Source organism: Oncorhynchus gorbuscha, unplaced genomic scaffold (genome assembly GCF_021184085.1).
Source record: "Oncorhynchus gorbuscha isolate QuinsamMale2020 ecotype Even-year unplaced genomic scaffold, OgorEven_v1.0 Un_scaffold_2894, whole genome shotgun sequence".
NCBI lineage: Eukaryota > Metazoa > Chordata > Actinopteri > Salmoniformes > Salmonidae > Oncorhynchus > Oncorhynchus gorbuscha.
In genome coordinates, this window is record NW_025747285.1 from 23127 (window position 1) to 40000 (window position 16874).

General features: G+C 45.2%; 1 protein-coding gene across 1 annotated transcript in view; it reads right to left on the reverse strand.

Moving 5' to 3' along the window:
- The window catches only part of LOC124027023 (lysophosphatidylcholine acyltransferase 1-like), a gene marked incomplete at its 5' end in the record, with an annotated part of 48652 nt that overhangs the window by 22904 nt on the left and 8874 nt on the right, over nucleotides 1-16874 (reverse strand). Inside the window, 3 exons of the mRNA XM_046339582.1 lie at nucleotides 2915-2975; nucleotides 3852-3964; nucleotides 7222-7436. Coding sequence (XP_046195538.1) covers nucleotides 2915-2975; nucleotides 3852-3964; nucleotides 7222-7436 — 389 coding nt within the window. The remainder of the gene's footprint in view (nucleotides 1-2914; nucleotides 2976-3851; nucleotides 3965-7221; nucleotides 7437-16874) is intronic.

Below are 16874 nucleotides of genomic sequence, written 5' to 3' on the forward strand. Positions count from 1 at the left end.
GTGATGAATCTGATCTCAGCTCCTGGAAAGACCGTTAGACAGTGGTGATTAATCTGATCTCAGCTCCTGGGCAGTCAGTTAGACAGTGGTGATTAATCTGATCTCAGCTCCTGGGCGGTCCGTTAGACAGTGGTGATTAATCTGATCTCAGCTCCTGGGCGGTCAGTTAGACAGTGGTGATTAATCTGATCTCAGCTCCTGGGCGGTCCGTTAGACAGTGTGATTAATCTGATCTCAGCTCCTGGGCGGTCCGTTAGACAGTATGATTAATCTGATCTCAGCTCCTGGGCGGTCCGTTAGACAGTGTGATTAATCTGATCTCAGCTCCTGGGCGGTCAGTTAGACAGTGGTGATGAATCTGATCTCAGCTCCTGGGCGGTCAGTTAGACAGTGGTGATTAATCTGATCTCAGCTCCTGGGCGGTCAGTTAGACAGTGGTGATTAATCTGATCTCAGCTCCTGGGCGGTCAGTTAGACAGTGGTGATTAATCTGATCTCAGCTCCTGGGCGGTCCGTTCAGTGGTTGAATCTGATCTCAGTGTCAGTTGATTGAATCTGATCTCAGCTCCTGGGCGGTCAGTTAGACAGTGGTGATGAATCTGATCTCAGCTCCTGGGCGGTCCGTTAGACAGTGGTGATGAATCTGATCTCAGCTCCTGGGCGGTCAGTTAGACAGTGGTGATGAATCTGATCTCAGCTCCTGGGCGGTCAGTTAGACAGTGGTGATGAATCTGATCTCAGCTCCTGGGCGGTCAGTTAGACAGTGGTGATGAATCTGATCTCAGCTCCTGGGCGGTCAGTTAGACAGTGGTGATGAATCTGATCTCAGTGGTTGACAGTGGTGATGAATCTGATCTCAGCTCCTGGGCGGTCAGTTAGACAGTGGTGATGAATCTGATCTCAGCTCCTGGGCGGTCAGTTAGACAGTGGTGATTAATCTGATCTCAGCTCCTGGGCGGTCAGTTAGACAGTGGTGATTAATCTGATCTCAGCTCCTGGGCGGTCAGTTAGACAGTGGTGATTAATCTGATCTCAGCTCCTGGGCGGTCCGTTAGACAGTGGTGATGAATCTGATCTCAGCTCCTGGGCGGTCAGTTAGACAGTGGTGATTAATCTGATCTCAGCTCCTGGGCGGTCCGTTAGACAGTGGTGATTAATCTGATCTCAGCTCCTGGGCGGTCAGTTCAGACACTCGTCAGTCTTTTGAAGTGATTCTCCGCCGGGACACTTCAATAGTAACTAACAACAACTAGAAACACATGTTTACTCGGGTCTGATTTCCACGTCGGAGGATAAAAAGATAGAAGCGCTTGTTGATGACATCAGAAGCTCCATTCACCTGTGTGTGTTCTGTCATTCATCTGTGTTGAGGCTGTAGTTATTACATTTAGCTGAATATCAGGAGAACCGGAATAATGACCAACGTTACTGGAAAGCTCACATACTCCCCTTTTTTAAACCCCGCCCCCATCCTAAAGTTATGATGGAGAGGAAAGAGATACTCCCCTTTTTAAACCCCCCCCATCCTAAAGTTATGATGGGGAGGAAAGAGATACTCCCCTTTTTTAAACCCCGCCCCCATCCTAAAGTTATGATGGGGAGGAAAGAGATACTCCCCTTTTTAAACCCCCCCCATCCTAAAGTTATGATGGGGAGGAAAGAGATACTCCCCTTTTTAAACCCCCCCCATCCTAAAGTTATGATGGAGAGGAAAGAGATACTCCCCTTTTAAACCCCCCCATCCTAAAGTTATGATGGGGAGGAAAGAGATACTCCCCTTTTAAACCCCCCCCATCCTAAAGTTATGATGGGGAGGAAAGAGATACTCCCCATTTTAAACCCCCCATCCTAAAGTTATGATGAGGAGGAAAGAGATACTCCCCTTTTAAACCCCCCCCCATTCTAAAGTTATGATGGGGAGGAAAGAGATACTCCCCTTTTTAAACCCTCCCCCATCCTAAAGTTATGATGAGGAGGAAAGAGATACTCCCCTTTTTAAACCCCCCCCCATTCTAAAGTTATGATGGGGAGGAAAGAGATACTCCCCATTTAAACCCCCCCCCATCCTAAAGTTATGATGGGGAGGAAAGAGATACTCCCCTTTTTAAACCCCGCCCCATCCTAAAGTTATGATGGGGAGGAAAGAGATACTCCCCCTTTTTTAAAGCCCCCCCATCCTAAAGTTATGATGGAGAGGAAAGAGATACTCCCCTTTTAAACCCCGCCCCCATCCTAAAGTTATGATGGAGAGGAAAGAGATACTCCCCTTTAAACCTCCCCCATCCTAAAGTTATGATGGAGAGGAAAGAGATACTCCCCTTTTAAACCCCGCCCCATCCTAAAGTTATGATGGAGAGGAAAGAGATACTCCCCTTTTTAAACTGCCCCCATCCTAAAGTTTGATGGAGAGGAAAGAGATCTCCCCTTTTAAACCCCGCCCCCATCCTAAAGTTATGATGGAGAGGAAAGAGATACCTTTTTAAACCCCGCCCCATCCTAAAGTTATGATGGAGAGGAAAGAGATACTCCCCCTTTTTAAACCCCGCCCCCATCCTAAAGTTATGATGGAGAGGAAAGAGATACTCCCCTTTTAAATTGTTTTAACCTGAAGCCTGTATGAACATGTCCTACTGACTCTCTAACTCTCCTACCTTTCCTGTCTCCTCCTCACGGTACTATCTAACATATCAGAACACTCTCCTACCTTTCCTGTCTCCTCCTGGTTAGAGATCAGAACATGTCCTACTGACTCTCCTACCTTTCCTGTCTCCTCCTCACGGTACTATCTAACATACCTGGTTAGATCAGAACATGTCCTACTGACTCTCCTACCTTTCCTGTCTCCTCCTCACGGTGGCTATTAACTACCTGGTTTGATCAGAACATGTCCTACTGACGGTACTATCTAACATACCTGGTTTGTACGTGATGAGACCAGACCTGTTGGTACACGTTCCCTCTGGGAAAATCATTATCTGGAGAGAGGGGAACATCAGCCACATTATCAGACACGTGCTTTCCATGGTTTGAGATCATATGTGTGGATACATCCTGAACACTGTTAGGTGGCTGTTCTCTAGTTTGTTTACTGAACGCCAGACCATGGTTAGGTGGCTGTTCTCTAGTTTGTTTACTGAACGCCAGACCATGGTTAGGTGGCTGTTCTCTAGTTTGTTTACTGAACGCCAGACCATGGTTAGGTGGCTGTTCTCTAGTTTGTTTACTGAACGCCAGACCATGGTTAGGTGGCTGTTCTCTAGTTTGTTTACTGAACGCCAGACCATGGCTCTTTGTTTACTTTGTCCTGTGTGTGTGTGTGTGTGTGTGTGTGTGTGTGTGTGTGTGTGTGTGTGTGTGTGTGTGTGTGTGTGTGTGTGTGTGTGTGTGTGTGTGTGTGTGTGTGTGTGTGTGTGTGTGTGTGACAGACAGACAGACAGACAGACAGACAGACAGACAGACAGACAGACAGACAGACAGACAGACAGACAGACAGACAGACAGACAGACAGACAGACAGACAGACAGACAGACAGACAGACAGACAGACAGACAGACAGACAGACAGACAGACAGACAGACAGACAGACAGACAGACAGACAGACAGACAGACAGACAGACAGACAGACAGACAGACAGACAGACAGACAGACAGACAGACAGACAGACAGACAGACAGACAGACAGACAGACAGACAGAGAGATACAGAGAAAGACAGAGAGAGAGACAGAGAGACAGAGAGAGAGAGAGCTAGAGAGCGAGACAGAGAGACAGAGAGAGAGAGAGAGAGAGAGCTAGAGACGGAGAGTGAGAGAGAGAGCTAGAGAGCGAGAGAGAGATATTCAACTGTACCTGAGGCCATTCTCCTCCAGACTGGGCTCTGCGTTTGATCTCCTCAACAGTCTTCTTACGGGAGTCCTGGTCTGACCTGGAGACAAACACTGGTCTGATGTACTTGATCAGGGCTGGAGGACAGGAGACACAACAGTCAGACACATACTAGTGCTGGGGCCATAAGGTATATTAGCCTGGGTAACAGCATTCCACTTATTAACACTGATCTGGGACCATAAGGTATATTAGCCTGGGTATCAGCATTCCACTTATTAACACTGGTCTGGGGCCATAAGGTATATTAGCCTGGGTATCAGCATTCCACTCATTAACACTGGTCTGGGGCCATAAGGTATATTAGCCTGGGTATCAGCATTCCACTCATTAACACTGGTCTGGGGCCATAAGGTATATTAGCCTGGGTAACAGCATTCTGTATCTGTCTAGCTAACATTTTCTACATAAAAACCTACTAAGGTCTACACTTGAATTGGAATGACAGCAGCAACTGATCTGAGACCAGGTTAAAAGGTATCTGTCTAGCTAACATTTTCTATACATTTCCTGTACAATTTCGGTTGTAATTTGACAACAGAGAATCTGTTAGGTTAACAGGAAGTGGTTAACAGAAAGTGGTTATCTACGAACTCAGCTTCAGTGGTTATCCAGCCCTTGTCCAGGTCCAATCATTTACAGAACTGTACCGGTTACCGTTCTGACTCAAAACCACACTTCCTGAAACAGGAATTTCACTCCTGTCAGACTGAAAGGTCACACCAGGGTTCAACACGGGGTTCACTCTTCAAGAGCACTTCCTCTAGTCAAGGTTCTCACTTCCTCTTCCCCCTGCTTTGACACAGGTCTCAAGGTCCTCTATAGCAGAGACTACTGCTGTACTAGAGACCTGGACCCTGTGGTGCTGAGCCTGGATCAGAACTGCTGTACTGTAGAGCTGGACCCTGTGGTGCTGAGCCTGTCTCTGGGTCAGAACTACTGTATTATAGACCTGGACCCTGTGGTGCTGAGCCTGGATCAGAACTGCTGTACTAGAGACCTGGACCCTGTGGTGCTGAGCCTGGATCAGAACTGCTGTACTAGAGACCTGGACCCTGTGGTGCTGAGCCTGGATCAGAACTGCTGTACTAGAGACCTGGACCCTGTGGTGCTGAGCCTGGATCAGAACTGCTGTACTGTAGAGCTGGTCCCTGTGGTGCTGAGCCTGGATCAGAGACTACTGCTGTACTAGAGACCTGGACCCTGTGGTGCTGAGCCTGGATCAGAACTGCTGTACTGTAGAGCTGGACCCTGTGGTGTTGAGCCTGTATCTGGGTCAGAACTACTGTACTGTAAAGCTGGACCCTGTGGTGCTGAGCCTGTATCCAGGGATCTAGTCTAGCCACTACATAGCCATTAGTCCCAGGGATCTAGTCTAGCCACTACATAGCCATTAGTCCCAGGGATCTAGTCTAGCCACTACACAGTCATTAGTCCCAGGGATCTAGTCTAGCCACTACACAGTCATTAGTCCCAGGGATCTAGTCTTGCCACTACACATTACAGACATTAGTCCCAGGGATCGAGTCTAGCCACTACACATTAGTCATTAGTCCCAGGGATCTAACCTAGCCACTACACAGCCATTAGTCCCAGGGATCTAATCTAGCCACTACACAGCCATTAGTCCAAGGGATCTAATCTAGCCACTAAACTACACAGCCATTAGTCCCAGGGATCTAATCTAGCCACTACACAGCAATTAATCCCAGGGATCTAGTCTAGCCACTACACAGCCATTAGTCCCAGGGATCTAGTCTAGCCACTACACAGCCATTAGTCCCAGGGGATCTAGTCTAGCCACTACACTACAGCCATTAGTCCCAGGGATCTAGTCTAGCCACTACACAGCCAACATGATTCTAATACAGAGTAGGCTTGCTGCTGCTGAACACAATGAATGTCCAAACCCACTCCCTGTGCTACGCCTGGTTACCCTAACAAGATGTTGAGGAGGTTATTAGATCCCGGCCGGACACTGCAGTGAAAGGTTTCCCCTCGTAGGTCTCTATGAATATCAGCGAAGGTAAAACACGGTTAGAACTGTACTTAAATATAATAAAGAGTTAGTGAATTTCCTAATGATCTTCTGTGTGCCGCAAGATCACAGGTTAGAGGACTACAGTACAGGCCTAGTGACACAAGATCATAGGTTAGAGGACTACAGTACAGGCCTAGTGACACCAGATCACAGGTTAGAGGACTACAGTACAGGCCTGGTGACACCAGATCACAGGTTAGAGGACTACAGTACAGGCCTAGTGACACCAGATCACAGGTTAGAGGACTACAGTACAGGCCTGGTGACACCAGATCACAGGTTAGAGGACTACAGTACAGGCCTAGTGACACAAGATCACAGGTTAGAGGACTACAGAGGACTACAGTACAGGCCTAGTGACACCAGATCACAGGTTAGAGGACTACAGTACAGGCCTGGTGACACAAGATCACAGGTTAGAGGACTACAGCACAGGCCTAGTGACACCAGATCACAGGTTAGAGGACTACAGTACAGGCCTGGTGACACCAGATCACAGGTTAGAGGACTACAGTACAGGCCTGGTGACACCAGATCACAGGTTAGAGGACTACAGTACAGGCCTAGTGACACCAGATCACTGGTTAGAGGACTACAGTACAGGCCTAGTGACACCAGATCACAGGTTAGAGGACTACAGTACAGGCCTGGTGACACCAGATCACAGGTTAGAGGACTACAGAGGACTACAGTACAGGCCTAGTGACACCAGATCACAGGTTAGAGGACTACAGTACAGGCCTGGTGACACCAGATCACAGGTTAGAGGACTACAGTACAGGCCTAGTGACACCAGATCACAGGTTAGAGGACTACAGTACAGGCCTGGTGACACCAGATCACAGGTTAGAGGACTACAGTACAGGCCTGGTGACACCAGATCACAGGTTAGAGGACTACAGAGGACTACAGTACAGGCCTGGTGACACCAGATCACAGGTTAGAGGACTACAGAGGACTACAGTACAGGCCTGGTGACACCAGATCACAGGTTAGAGGACTACAGAGGACTACAGTACAGGCCTAGTGACACCAGATCACAGGTTAGAGGACTACAGTACAGGCCTAGTGACACCAGATCACAGGTTAGAGGACTACAGTACAGGCCTAGTGACACAAGATCACAGGTTAGAGGACTACAGTACAGGCCTGGTGACACCAGATCACAGGTTAGAGATAGAGAGAGAGATAGAGAGAGACAGAAAGAGAGAGATAGAGAGACAGAGAGAGAGAGAGACAGAGGAAGAGAGACAGAGAGAGAGAGACGGATGGGACATAGAGAATCCTACTCACTGCCCCAGACAGGGATGTCCTTGCTCTCTGCCTTCATGACGATGGAGGACATGGACATGGTGACGGGGATCGCATCGAAGTAGGAGGAGTGGGGTGCCAGCGTTAGGATAGGGGCCTCGGCCGGTAGCGCCTGGCGCCCCTTCACCGTCATCCAATGGAAGCCTCCTGCAAACCACATGACCCGCATGATGGTCCTCAGAGCCACGTCCACAAACCTGGAGAGAGACATTTGTTACATTGAGTTACTAACAGAACCACACAACATTGTTTAATGAGAGGATAGACGGTACAGTGTGCAGGAGAGTCTCTACAACCATTATTCTACAGATATAGAGCAGACACCACAGCAGGAGAGTCTCTACAACCATTATTCTACAGATATAGAGCAGACACCACAGCAGGAGAGTCTCTACAACCATTATTCTACAGACATTGAGCAGACACCACAGCAGGAGTCCCTACAACCATTATTCTACAGACATTGAGCAGACACCACAGCTGGAGAGTCTCTACAACCATTATTCTACAGACATAGAGCAGACACCACAGCTGGAGAGTCTCTACAACCATTATTCTACTGACATTGAGCAGACACCACAGCAGGAGAGTCTCTACAACCATTATTCTACCGACATTGAGCAGACACCACAGCAGGAGAGTCTCTACAACCATTATTCTACAGACACTGAGCAGACACCACAGCAGGAGAGTCTCTACAACCATTATTCTACAGACATAGAGCAGACACCACAGCTGGAGAGTCTCTACAACCATTATTCTACAGACATTGAGCAGACACCACAGCAGGAGAGTCTCTACAACCATTATTCTACAGACATAGAGCAGACACCACAGCAGGAGAGTCTCTACAACCATTATTCTACAGACATAGAGCAGACACCACAGCTGGAGAGTCTCTACAACCATTATTCTACAGACATTGAGCAGACACCACAGCAGGAGAGTCTCTACAACCATTATTCTACAGACATAGAGCAGACACCACAGCAGGAGAGTCTCTACAACCATTATTCTATAGACATAGAGCAGACACCACAGCTGGAGAGTCTCTACAACCATTATTCTACAGACATTGAGCAGACACCACAGCAGGAGAGTCTCTACAACCATTATTCTATAGACATAGAGCAGACACCACAGCTGGAGAGTCTCTACAACCATTATTCTACAGACATTGAGCAGACACCACAGCAGGAGAGTCCCTACAACTATAGTATAATGTAATGTGGAGGCAGTATAATGTAATGTGAGGCAGTATAATGTAATGTGGAGGCAGTATAATGTAATGTGGAGGCAGTATAATGTAATGTAGAGGCAGTATAATGTAATGTAGAGGCAGTATAATGTAATGTAGAGGCAGTATAATGTAATGTGGAGGCAGTATAATGTAATGTGGAGGCAGTATAATGTAACGTGAGGCAGTATAATGTAATGTAATGTAGAGGCAGTATAATGTAATGTGGAGGCAGTATAATGTAATGTGGAGGCAGTATAATGTAATGTGGAGGCAGTATAATGTAATGTGAGGCAGTATAATGTAATGTAAGGCAGTATAATGTAATGTGAGGCAGTATAATGTAATGTGGAGGCAGTATAATGTAATGTGGAGGCAGTATAATGTAATGTGGAGGCAGTATAATGTAATGTGAGGCAGTATAATGTAATGTAAGGCAGTATAATGTAATGTGAGGCAGTATAATGTAATGTGGAGGCAGTATAATGTAATGTAAGGCAGTATAATGTAATGTGAGGCAGTATAATGTAATGTAAGGCAGTATAATGTAATGTGAGGCAGTATAATGTAATGTAAGGCAGTATAATGTAATGTGAGGCAGTATAATGTAATGTAAGGCAGTATAATGTAATGTGGAGGCAGTATAATGTAATGTGGAGGCAGTATAATGTAATGTGAGGCAGTATAATGTAATGTGGAGGCAGTTTAATGTAATGTAATGTGGAGGCAGTATAATGTAATGTGGAGGCAGTATAATGTAATGTGAGGCATTATAATGTAATGTGGAGGCAGTATAATGTAATGTGAGGCATTATAATGTAATGTGGAGGCAGTATAATGTAATGTGGAGGCCGTATAATGTAATGTGAGGCAGTATAATATAATGTGGAGGCAGTATAATGTAATGTGGAGACAGTCTAATGCACATATGTCAGAGTCAAGGCCCGCGGGCCACATCCGGCCCACGAGAATGTTTTTTACGGCCCCTGGGATGATCTTGATTTATTATTAGAACCGGCCCGCAGACCGCAGCAAGCCGGCAGCCCGCAGATCTTTTACACGCACCAATACTACATTTCCCACAATGCAACGGTGACGCACCGAGCAGTAGGCTGCTTCATTTCAATATTTATTGGCACAGCAGTTGTCAGCATCACAGTAAAATTAACTTTCAGATACCCATCAAAAATGGCAAAACGGAAGGTGGACACTGAGAACCGGGGGTTTCAAACAAGTTGGGAGTCGGAGTATTTGTTCACGGAGGTAGCTGGAAAACCTGTGTGTCTTCTGTGTGGAGAAAGTGTGGCGGTACTGAAAGAGTATAATCTGAGACGACATTATGAAACGAAACACGCGGACAAAAACAAGAATATGGACATGGAACAAAGGCTACAAAAGGCAGAGGAATTAAAACGAGGCCTCAAATCTCGACAGGCTCTGTTCAAAAAAGCCAAATCACAAGGCCAGGCTGCTGTCAAGGCCAGTTTTATTTTGGCAGAAGAGATCGCTAAATCAGCCCGGCCATTTACGGAGGGGATTTCATCAAAAACTGCATGATTAAAGTTTGTGACGAAGTTTGCCCAGAAAAAAGGCAACTCTTTTTAAATGTGAGTCTGAGCAGAAACACCATTGCCGAGAGAGTAGACCAGTTGTCCATCAATCTAAAAGAGCAGCTTGTGAAAAAGGGAAAAGATTTCATTGCATATTCCTTGGCTGTGGATGAGAGCACCGACATTTCTGACATTGCCCAGTTGTCAATTTTCATCCGCGGAGTGGACTCCAGCCTAAGCGTGACAGAGGAGTTTTTGGCTTTACGTCCTATGCATGGCACAACTACGGGGCATGATTTGTATGAAGAGGTGTCAAGATGTGTAAATGAGATGGAGCTGCCTTGGGAAAAACTCGTGGGTTTGACAACCGACGGAGCACCTGCGATGTGTGGACACAGGAGCGGACTGGTGGGGAAGATACGGGAAAAGATGCAAGAGGAAAACGCGACAGGTGAGCTGACAGCTTATCATTGTATCATACACCAGGAAGCGTTGTGCGGTAAAGCCTTGAAAATGGAGCATGTAATGAGCATCATCACGCGCACAGTTAACTTTATCAGAGCCAAAGGTTTGAATCACCGCCAGTTCAAGGCATTTCTGACGGAGTTAGAAACGGGGCATGGTGATTTGCCTTATCACACAGAGGTGCGATGGCTAAGCCAGGGAAAGGTGCTTCAAAGATGTTTCGAGCTTCGTGAGGAGATTTGTCTGTTCTTGGACAGCAAAGGGAAAGACACAACACAACTCCGAGATGAAATGTTTCTGTGTGAAATGGCTTTTCTGTGTGACATTACGAGTCATCTGAATGCAATGAACTTGCAGCTGCAGGGTCGGGATCGTGTCATCTCTGATATGTACAGTACAGTGAAGGCATTTAAAACCAAACTGACTCTGTGGGAGACGCAGATGCGGAAAGAAAATTTGAGCCACTTTCCCAGCTGCCAGACCATGAAAGAGAAGCTCTCTACCAGTGCGTTCCCGAGCGCACAGTTGGCTGATAAAATAGGTATGCTTGCCGCTGACTTTCGACGCCGATTTGCTGACTTTGAAGCACAAAAAAGCAGGTTGGAACTGCTCGGTAACCCATTTGCTGTTGACGTGGAAAGCTCACCACCAAACCTCCAAATGGAGTTGATTGACCTCCAATGCAATGATGCACTGAGGGCAAAATATGCGGCAGTGGGTGCTGCGGAGTTCGCCCGTTTCCTCCCGACACAATGCCCCAGCTGCGCATCCAGGCTGCTCAAACGTTGTCTATGTTTGGCAGCACATACCTGTGTGAACAACTGTTTTCTTTGATGAACTTGAACAAAACATCACACAGAAGTCGACTTACTGCTGAACACCTCCACTCAATTCTGAGGATTTCCTCAGCTCAGAGCCTTACCCCGAACATTGATGAACTTGTGGAAAAGATGGGACACCACCAAGTATCACCCTCAACCTCAAACAAGTGAACATTACTGTGCAATCACATATTTAGAGTTTTTACTCAGTTCAAGTTTAAAAGTTAAAGTTTAATATTTGTTTTCACTGCATGTTACTTCTCCTTAAACAAAGTGTTGTTTTTGATTAATAGATTTTTGCACTTTATTTTATTGTATTTCAATCCAATTATATTTTTAAAATATTTCAGTTGAGTGGATGATAGAAAATTGCTATTATTGTTTTTTTCTTTGAAGTAAATTTAGCCCACTTTTGCTAAAATAGAAAATATAGGCTACTGATGGTGCCTTGAATACCGGTTTCTTTCATTTAATGTTCATGTTATGGGGATTTTTATATAAAGGAAATTTGTCTTTTGTGTCTGTTGAAAATTAAAGATTACTGACAGAGCCATAAGAAAATATTGCTTTATTTATCTGATCATATTGGAATATATTTGTTAGGTTTTCAGTAGGTTCAATTAGGTTCACTAGACTATATGCGTCATTTAAAAATTTTTCAATGAACATTCGAACAGTCCGGCCCTCGGCTTGTAGCTAAATTTTTTATTTGGCCCTCCGTCCATTTGACTTTGACACCCCTGGTCTAATGTAATGTAATGTGGCCCGTTCCTGTAGGTTCATGCTCTACAACATCCGCAGAGTACGACCCTGCCTCACACAGGAAGCGGCGCAGGTCCTAATCCAGGCACTTGTCATCTCCCGTCTGGATTACTGCAACTCGCTGTTGGCTGGGCTCCCTGCCTGTGCCATTAAACCCCTTCAACTCATCCAGAACGCCGCAGCCCGTCTGGTGTTCAACCTTCCCAAGTTCTCTCACGTCACCCCGCTCCTCCGTTCTCTCCACTGGCTTCCAGTTGAAGCTCGCATCCGCTACAAGACCATGGTGCTTGCCTACGGAGCTGTGAGGGGAACGGCACCTCAGTACCTCCAGGCTCTGATCAGGCCCTACACCCAAACAAGGGCACTGCGTTCATCCACCTCTGGCCTGCTCGCCTCCCTACCACTGAGGAAGTACAGCTCCCTCAGTAATCCCTCTCACCCCCCCCCCCTTAAGTTTTAGATGCACTATTGTTAAGTGACTGTCCCACTGGATGTCATAAGGTGAATGCACCAATTTGTAAGTCGCTCTGGATAAGAGCGTCTGCTAAATGACTTAAATGTAAATGTATGTAATGTGGAGGCATTATAATGTAATGTGGAGGCAGTATAATGTAATGTGGAGGCAGTATAATGTAATGTGGAGTCAGTATAATGTAATGTGAGGCAGTATAATGTAATGTGGAGGCAGTATAATGTAATGTGGAGGCAGTATAATGTAATGTAAGGCAGTATAATGTAATGTGGAGGCAGTATAATGTAATGTGGAGGCAGTATAATGTAATGTGAGGCAGTATAATGTAATGTGGAGGCAGTATAATGTAATGTGGAGGCAGTATAATGTAATGTGGAGGCAGTATAATGTAATGTGGAGGCAGTATAATGTAATGTGAGGCAGTATAATGTAATGTGGAGGCAGTATAATGTAATGTAATGTGAGGCAGTATAATGTAATGTGAGGCAGTATAATGTAATGTAATGTGGAGGCAGTATAATGTAATGTGGAGGCAGTATAATGTAATGTAATGTGAGGCAGTATAATGTAATGTAATGTGAGGCAGTATAATGTAATGTGGAGGCAGTATAATGTAATGTGGAGGCAGTATAATGTAATGTGGAGGCAGTATAATGTAATGTGAGGCAGTATAATGTAATGTAAGGCAGTATAATGTAATGTGAGGCAGTATAATGTAATGTGGAGGCAGTATAATGTAATGTAAGGCAGTATAATGTAATGTGAGGCAGTATAATGTAATGTAAGGCAGTATAATGTAATGTGAGGCAGTATAATGTAATGTAAGGCAGTATAATGTAATGTGAGGCAGTATAATGTAATGTAAGGCAGTATAATGTAATGTGGAGGCAGTATAATGTAATGTGGAGGCAGTATAATGTAATGTAAGGCAGTATAATGTAATGTGAGGCAGTATAATGTAATGTAAGGCAGTATAATGTAATGTGGAGGCAGTATAATGTAATGTGGAGGCAGTATAATGTAATGTGAGGCAGTATAATGTAATGTGGAGGCAGTTTAATGTAATGTAATGTGGAGGCAGTATAATGTAATGTGGAGGCAGTATAATGTAATGTGGAGGCAGTATAATGTAATGTGAGGCATTATAATGTAATGTGGAGGCAGTATAATGTAATGTGGAGGCCGTATAATGTAATGTGAGGCAGTATAATATAATGTGGAGGCAGTATAATATAATGTGGAGGCAGTATAAAGTAATGTGGAGGCAGTATAAAGTAATGTGGAGACAGTCTAATGCACATATGTCAGAGTCAAGGCCCGCGGGCCACATCCGGCCCGCGAGAAGGTTTTTTACGGCCCCTGGGATGATCTTGATTTATTATTAGAACCGGCCCGCAGACCGCAGCAAGCCGGCAGCCCGCAGATCTTTTACACGCACCAATACTACATTTCCCACAATGCAACGGTGACGCACCGAGCAGTAGGCTGCTTCATTTCAATATTTATTGGCACAGCAGTTGTCAGCATCACAGTAAAATTAACTTTCAGATACCCATCAAAAATGGCAAAACGGAAGGTGGACACTGAGAACCGGGGGTTTCAAACAAGGTGGGAGTCGGAGTATTTGTTCACGGAGGTAGCTGGAAAACCTGTGTGTCTTCTGTGTGGAGAAAGTGTGGCGGTACTGAAAGAGTATAATCTGAGACGACATTATGAAACGAGACACGCGGACAAAAACAAGAATATGGACATGGAACAAAGGCTACAAAAGGCAGAGGAATTAAAACGAGGCCTCAAATCTCGACAGGCTCTGTTCAAAAAAGCCAAATCACAAGGCCAGGCTGCTGTCAAGGCCAGTTTTATTTTGGCAGAAGAGATCGCTAAATCAGCCCGGCCATTTACGGAGGGGGATTTCATCAAAAACTGCATGATTAAAGTTTGTGACGAAGTTTGCCCAGATAAAAGGCAACTCTTTTTAAATGTGAGTCTGAGCAGAAACACCATTGCCGAGAGAGTAGACCAGTTGTCCATCAATCTAAAAGAGCAGCTTGTGAAAAAGGGAAAAGATTTCATTGCATATTCCTTGGCTGTGGATGAGAGCACCGACATTTCTGACATTGCCCAGTTGTCAATTTTCATCCGCGGAGTGGACTCCAGCCTAAGCGTGACAGAGGAGTTTTTGGCTTTACGTCCTATGCATGGCACAACTACGGGGCATGATTTGTATGAAGAGGTGTCAAGATGTGTAAATGAGATGGAGCTGCCTTGGGAAAAACTCGTGGGTTTGACAACCGACGGAGCACCTGCGATGTGTGGACACAGGAGCGGACTGGTGGGAAGATACGGGAAAAGATGCAAGAGGAAAACGCGACAGGTGAGCTGACAGCTTATCATTGTATCATACACCAGGAAGCGTTGTGCGGTAAAGCCTTGAAAATGGAGCATGTAATGAGCATCATCACGCGCACAGTTAACTTTATCAGAGCCAAAGGTTTGAATCACCGCCAGTTCAAGGCATTTCTGACGGAGTTAGAAACGGGGCATGGTGATTTGCCTTATCACACAGAGGTGCGATGGCTAAGCCAGGGAAAGGTGCTTCAAAGATGTTTCGAGCTTCGTGAGGAGATTTGTCTGTTCTTGGACAGCAAAGGGAAAGACACAACACAACTCCGAGACGAAATGTTTCTGTGTGAAATGGCTTTTCTGTGTGACATTACGAGTCATCTGAATGCAATGAACTTGCAGCTGCAGGGTCGGGATCGTGTCATCTCTGATATGTACAGTACAGTGAAGGCATTTAAAACCAAACTGACTCTGTGGGAGACGCAGATGCGGAAAGAAAATTTGAGCCACTTTCCCAGCTGCCAGACCATGAAAGAGAAGCTCTCTACCAGTGCGTTCCCGAGCGCACAGTTGGCTGATAAAATAGGTATGCTTGCCGCTGACTTTCGACGCCGATTTGCTGACTTTGAAGCACAAAAAGCAGGTTGGAACTGCTCGGTAACCCATTTGCTGTTGACGTGGAAAGCTCACCACCAAACCTCCAAATGGAGTTGATTGACCTCCAATGCAATGATGCACTGAGGGCAAAATATGCGGCAGTGGGTGCTGCGGAGTTCGCCCGTTTCCTCCCCGACACAATGCCCCAGCTGCGCATCCAGGCTGCTCAAACGTTGTCTATGTTTGGCAGCACATACCTGTGTGAACAACTGTTTTCTTTGATGAACTTGAACAAAACATCACACAGAAGTCGACTTACTGCTGAACACCTCCACTCAATTCTGAGGATTTCCTCAGCTCAGAGCCTTACCCCGAACATTGATGAACTTGTGGAAAAGATGGGACACCACCAAGTATCACCCTCAACCTCAAACAAGTGAACATTACTGTGCAATCACATATTTAGAGTTTTTACTCAGTTCAAGTTTAAAAGTTAAAGTTTAATATTTGTTTTCACTGCATGTTACTTCTCCTTAAACAAAGTGTTGTTTTTGATTAATAGATTTTTGCACTTTATTTTATTGTATTTCAATCCAATTATATTTTTAAAATATTTCAGTTGAGTGGATGATAGAAAATTGCTATTATTGTTTTTTTCTTTGAAGTAAATTTAGCCCACTTTTGCTAAAATAGAAAATATAGGCTACTGATGGTGCCTTGAATACCGGTTTCTTTCATTTAATGTTCATGTTATGGGGATTTTTATATAAAGGAAATTTGTCTTTTGTGTCTGTTGAAAATTAAAGATTACTGACAGAGCCATAAGAAAATATTGCTTTATTTATCTGATCATATTGGAATATATTTGTTAGGTTTTCAGTAGGTTCAATTAGGTTCACTAGACTATATGCGTCATTTAAAAAATTTTCAATGAACATTCGAACAGTCCGGCCCTCGGCTTGTAGCTAAATTTTTTATTTGGCCCTCCGTCCATTTGACTTTGACACCCCTGGTCTAATGTAATGTAATGTGGCCCGTTCCTGTAGGTTCATGCTCTACAACATCCGCAGAGTACGACCCTGCCTCCTTCTGTAGCTCAGTTGGTAGAGCATGGCGCTTGTAACGCAAGGGTAGTGGGTTCGATTCCCGGGACCACCCATACGTAGAATGTATGCACACATGACTGTAAGTCGCTTTGGATAAAAGCGTCTGCTAAATGGCATATTATATTTATATTATATATATTTTTATATTATTATACAGGAAGCGGCGCAGGTCCTAATCCAGGCACTTGTCATCTCCCGTCTGGATTACTGCAACTCGCTGTTGGCTGGGCTCCCTGCCTGTGCCATTAAACCCCTTCAACTCATCCAGAACGCCGCAGCCCG